Source organism: Anopheles merus, chromosome 2L (genome assembly GCF_017562075.2).
Source record: "Anopheles merus strain MAF chromosome 2L, AmerM5.1, whole genome shotgun sequence".
Classification (NCBI taxonomy): Eukaryota; Metazoa; Arthropoda; class Insecta; order Diptera; family Culicidae; genus Anopheles; species Anopheles merus.
The window spans coordinates 17,547,095-17,552,687 of NC_054083.1; the positions used below are offsets into that span (position 1 = coordinate 17,547,095).

Sequence of the window (5,593 nt, forward strand, 5' to 3'; positions counted from 1 at the left end):
GCTCCTAGCGCACTGCTACGTATCTTCACACAACCTCGAAAAAATCGTCAAACTGTGGCTCACAAGATCTATTCACTCGATGCGTTACGTTCTCAGCACGATTTCACTGGGCATCCGTACGCCTTTCTGCCTTCGTTTCACGGAGCGCACCGGACAGCACACAAACGCGCGAGAAACTGCATACGTAGCACATTTAGTTTGACCGCAAGCGCTGCGCAGCGACTCGCCGCGCCACTCCGATCCCGGGGCGGGTTGTGGTTCGCCGTTGCCTCTCTATTGCACGGTGCGCAAAAGCGATTCTACCCCGTCACAAGCACGAACTGTGTGTAGCCACTGCTGCATTGAATCATATTTTTTTGTATGTATATTGCACGCAAAGAAAAACACGATCACACGATCAAGCAATGGAGCGAAGAAAAAAAAAACTTCACACGAGCAACTCGGAACTTTTCAGCTTTATTTGAGGGGTTGGAGATGGTCTTGGGGATGCGCGCACACACTTTACCGAAAAATAATATAATTGCACGGAGTACTGCGAAACTTGTTTTCGTAGCTAGACTTTATTTCGCCTGTGACCGCACCTACGTCACGTCATACAAGAAGGGCCGTTTGGGACGATCGCACTACCTGATGACCGTACGCTGCGGATTTGTTCACCTGTTTGATCGTAAGGGCGATACGGGTTTGTGAGAATCGATCGGAGGCAACTTTTGCCTAGCTCCAGCCTCTTGCTGCCTGGCCAGCACAATACACGCGCACCGTGCCACAACATAGCCATGCACACAGACGCAGCTATGCTTTGGTTTAAGGTGTTGGTGGGTGTTACACGAGCTTCAGCAGTGTTTATTTCAAACAGGTACATTGCCGACTGGTTTATGTTTTTTTAACGCCGTGGAGATGGTAAAACTGAACCATTTACAAACGATTGCATGTGCGAAAAATAAAATTGGAATACAAATGTCTAGTGTTAGAATTTTACTTGTGTAAATGATACTATTGATTTTGAGTCTCAAAGCTACATCTGTACGTAACTTAGATCAGTTGTTTTTAACTATTCCTAAAGCTAAAATAGCTAAAATGGATCGTATTGTCTTCTAGAAGTTGTACATTTTAAAACTAAGCAAAATAAAAATAATTGAATAAAATGATTTGATGTAATGTTTGATGTGTGATCATTTGTAAAACATTAATAAACTCAAAAGCGGCAACAATTTTCATCATGTTTGAACGAAAGAATTGAACGAAACAAAATTCGAGCAGATGCCCGACGAAAGCGATCAAAACTCAATCGTACCGGTTATTTTTTCCAAAGTTTGTATTTTTAGTTAAGTTTTAATAAGCGAATAAGTAAAACAATTCAATTACTTCTTGAAAACTTAAAAAATACAGTACTAAATGTAGTGAGGTGACAAAACATTCTTGGATTTTATGACGCATTTACGACTAGGCAAACAATCGTGTTTATTATACGCATTTTTAAAGCTGTAATAATCGTGTTTACTGTTTCTTTACAGTTTACTATCTATTAACTAAATTGCTCCCCATTACTAACTACTAACTTCTTCTTTGCCTGGAAATATATCGACTTTAGCCCACTTGCATGCTATGTTCGCTGCTTTTACATCATCGATAAGACTATCGCCGATAGGGCACTTTCCGCTTATATCAACCTGCTCGTACTTTGTCGTCATTTCGGCAGTATCTTTTGCCAGCAGTTTCTCCATGCCGTTCCACGCTATCATTGTACCGTTATCGGTGCACAACTTCTTCGGTGGTCTGTAGGTGCTGTACCCGAACTGGGCCGCCATCGAGCTCAGCGCATTGAATATAACGTCATTGCAAGCCACACCGCCCGAAACGACTAAACTGCGGTGTGGTCCTGCTGCATTGGAAAACAAATTGCGCCGTTCACAGTACTCAATCGCGCGCTGCGTTCGGTGCAGCATGTGCCGTGTGACTCCTTTCAAGAAACAAGCACAAAACGCTTCATAATCGGGCAGCAAAGCATCGGGCGCAAGATCTGGGGGGTGAGAAACAAAAAAGATTACTTAACGTTAAACCACAATTTCATCCTTTGCCCATCACTTACGGAGGGTGGATTCTCGTTCGAGTATGTGTCTCGTGGCGGTATTTTCAGTCCGGCGAAACTGAACTGACAGTCACGATATTTAGAAAGTGGTAGCGGGAATTCGTAAGCAGATGTGTCTTTTGCGCCAGCCTGCTGGGCTGCTGCTTCAATAGCCTGACCACCAGACATTTGCGCATACTTGGCCACATTCCGCAGCTTCAGCCGACGAGCGATTTTATCCAACGCTTCACCCGGCGCATCGTCCAATGTTTCGCCGAGCAGTCGAAATCGTGCAGTGCTCTCCACAAATACCAGCAACGAGTGACCACCGCTTACCAGCAAGCAGAGAAATGGATACGGAATAGTAGAGGTCATCCGGGCCATCAACGCGTGTGCCTGCATATGGTGTATGGGAATGAGCGGTTTGTTGTAGGAGCGGGCGATATGTTTCGCATACTCATCCCACTATCAGACTGAGGGGTAACCCTAAAAAGATCAGAAATAATTATAACAAACCGTACCTCAAGGGAAATGTTTTCTACACACTGGCCGATTGGTGACAGCAACTGCATCTATATCGTTAGGAGTCATATTGCTAGTTTAAACGCATTTTGCACAACGGATTCGATATTGGCACGGTGGATGTCTTGCGCTACCGGTGGAATGATTCCACCAAACCTGCCAAGGCATTTCGATGCTGTAGATACATTTTACCATTACGTGTGTGAATTCATATTTCCTCACCTCAAGTGACTGCTTTGCTGGGAATGAATGTACTCTCCCAAAACTGTCCCATTGCCGGTAACCAAAGCTGCCCCGGTGTCATCACAACTCGTTTCGATTCCTAGCACTACCGGGGAGGATTGTGTTGTCAATGTCTGAAAGAAGGCATATACAGGGTAAATAAATAGTTACAAATTATTCGTATATGTGTCTCGATGAAATGATGCAAACTTTCATACCTGTTCACTGTCCTAAAACGAGCAAATTTAGATAAAACTCTAGGCATCATGCTCACACAGCTGTTGTTTGTTTTTCGACTGTAGAACGCGATCGAGTCCAAAACAACCAATAACATTGACAAGATTCATATATACATGCTGTACCATATTTAAAAAAATCATTCATCATTTAGAAGAGTAATCGAAATAATTATGTACAAGTCTTGTTTTTAGTGCTTTTAAAATATTTGATTAGTGAGAAAATAAGAGTAAACGCAGTATCAACGCTTTTAATTAAGATAATAAAATCAAAACAAACAACATCAACGACCACCTTCGCTATGTACAGCTTGTGCGCGTGCGGTTTGACAGCGATGGAAAATTATTTGGCATTGAAGCAAACAAAAGCCACAAAAAAAGTGGCCAAGTGTTGGGCGATCTACAAAATTCTGGTCTGTTCTTGCAAATCTAATCAGCTGTTAGTCATTCGTAACAGCGGCCCTGCTATCGTTTTCGGTGTGGTGAATGTTAATTTGTAATAGCTTCTAATGGATAGTGAGGTAAGTGTGTAAACTGTGCAGTTAGGGGAAGATTGGCTATCGCTGGTATGTTCCTTCTGAAAGTAATTATCTTTCTTTTGTTGTTGTTGTTGTGTTATCTCTAGCCACCATTGGGCGGACGCTTGGTCGATTTGGTGGACAACGAGTGGATTGCCGACGAGCTGCCTTACGACCACATCCAAGTGCCTTGCGATAAGCTACCCGATCCCGAGGCGGACAACGGTGACTCCCATCTGACGCTGAAAGAGCAAGAGCAGAAATGGACTGATCTGGCGCTGACATCACTGGCACCGGATTTGTCCGTTTCTGAGCAGGTTAATTTCCCTGGTGTTTAGCGTGTAGCGTCTCTCGATTGTGCTGCACCGAACTCGGCACCCTTGTGTGCTAACTACATGATACGGATTCTACGCGAGTTATTACTGAAATCGACTAATCAAAACCACATTAACAATGAATAGACATCTACATTCCCCTACGATATTAACGGAATTCGCTCGCACGTTTGAGGAAGAGCAGGAAACCATATTTACGAAACTAGTGAATAGGCTAACTAACAATAACCGACCCAGCAATGAGTCAACACTTCAAGGGACGGTACTGCACGAGGAACCGTCCGGCGCGGATAGTGAGGCATCGGGAAGAGATACCCGGACAGCGCAAATGGACACACCGCCAGCTAGTTCGTCGGCCATTCGAAAATCATCGACGAGTAGTTCGTATACCGATGCGGAGTCCACATCAGAGCTCAGCCGACCTCCGGCGAACGGACCACCACCAGCGTGCTTCGGCGATTAAGCAGCCTAATTTCCCAGAAACCGAATGTAATGTGTTTGTATGCAATTTGTTTATTTTTGTTTCTAACAATACTAAATTAATTTGCATCTTCTCTACAGACCAAACGAAGCTATAAAAACACGGAGCTTCATAAGTTCTGGATGCCCGATTCTACGTCGATCGAGTGTTACGATTGTTCGGTAAAGTTTACCACATTCCGCCGCAAACACCACTGTCGATTGTGTGGGCAAATCTTTTGCACCAAATGCTGCAACAGGTGGTGACGGGGAAGATCATCAACTGTTCGGAAGATTTGCGCGTGTGCAATTATTGTTCCAAGGTCGTATTTACGTACCTAAAATCTTCCAACATTTCTGCCGACCTGAAGCCGGATCTGAAGGCCCTGCAGGAAGATCTAGCACATAAACTATCGACGCTGCAGCCGCCTGGAAGTGGTGTGGTCCAGAGTCGAGCGGCGCTACCGCAGCGTCTAGCGGAAGAAATCGGAGAAAAATTTCCGTCGGATATCAGGAGGAACGATTTGCGGCTAGTGCAGGGTCAGGCATCTCTTCTGCCGATCGTAAATCCATTCTGCAGCAGTCCAACTCCCTCAAAACCTTGTACGATGAAATGTGTCGCTCGTTGCCGCTGTACAATCGAGGGCATGAGCTTATCGATTTTCTGTTCAGCAGACAAAAGTCGTCGAATAATATGCAAGCAATCGCTATACTTAATGCTATGATCGATGCGGGATTTTTGATCGCTATCTATGAGACGAAGATCGAAAGCAGTATCGATGAAGAGGCAACCCCTGCACGAGAGAAAAACGTTGCCCGAACAAGCTCATCAACGGCAAGGGGGAAGTAGTGGTGGATCGGCAGAAGATGAAGATGATGGCAATACTTCGTCGATCGAGTTCAGCGAGGATACGGTCTACAAATTAGCTGTGCTTCAAGATCGTCCGGCTGGTGCGCCCGGTTGGTAGCAGGAGTCGGAGAAGGAGCGTACCATTTAGAGCTGAATTTTAAATCTAGCTCGGTTTTAATGCGCTCCGGGAAACGAGGATCAATCGTCGGTTGACAGCGAAGACGGCGCTGGCAGTGGAATTGGAGGCAGCACCACGCTGAGCAGCATTATCCTGAAAGACTCAGCGATGGACAGTTCATACCTAATATCGACGGGAGCAAAAGCGTGCTGAAATTTTCTGCGAGACGAGGAACTGCTCGTTAATCAACTGTTGCGGGCACAGA

The 5,593-nt window shown here is 45.0% G+C and overlaps 1 protein-coding gene and 1 pseudogene across 1 annotated transcript; one reads left to right on the plus strand and one right to left on the minus strand.

The window, feature by feature from the left end:
* Positions 1-1,379: 1,379 nt before the first annotated feature.
* On the minus strand, positions 1,380-2,659 carry LOC121592264 (annotated as a pseudogene).
* Positions 2,660-3,435: 776 nt separating this feature from the next.
* Positions 3,436-4,309, plus strand: LOC121593970 (anaphase-promoting complex subunit 13). The gene is made up of 2 exons (XM_041916783.1): positions 3,436-3,569; positions 3,674-4,309. The coding sequence occupies exons 1-2, from the start codon at positions 3,558-3,560 to the stop codon at positions 3,902-3,904; spliced, it is 243 nt and encodes an 80-aa protein (XP_041772717.1). The 5' UTR covers positions 3,436-3,557; the 3' UTR covers positions 3,905-4,309.
* The last annotated feature ends 1,284 nt before the right edge of the window (positions 4,310-5,593 follow it).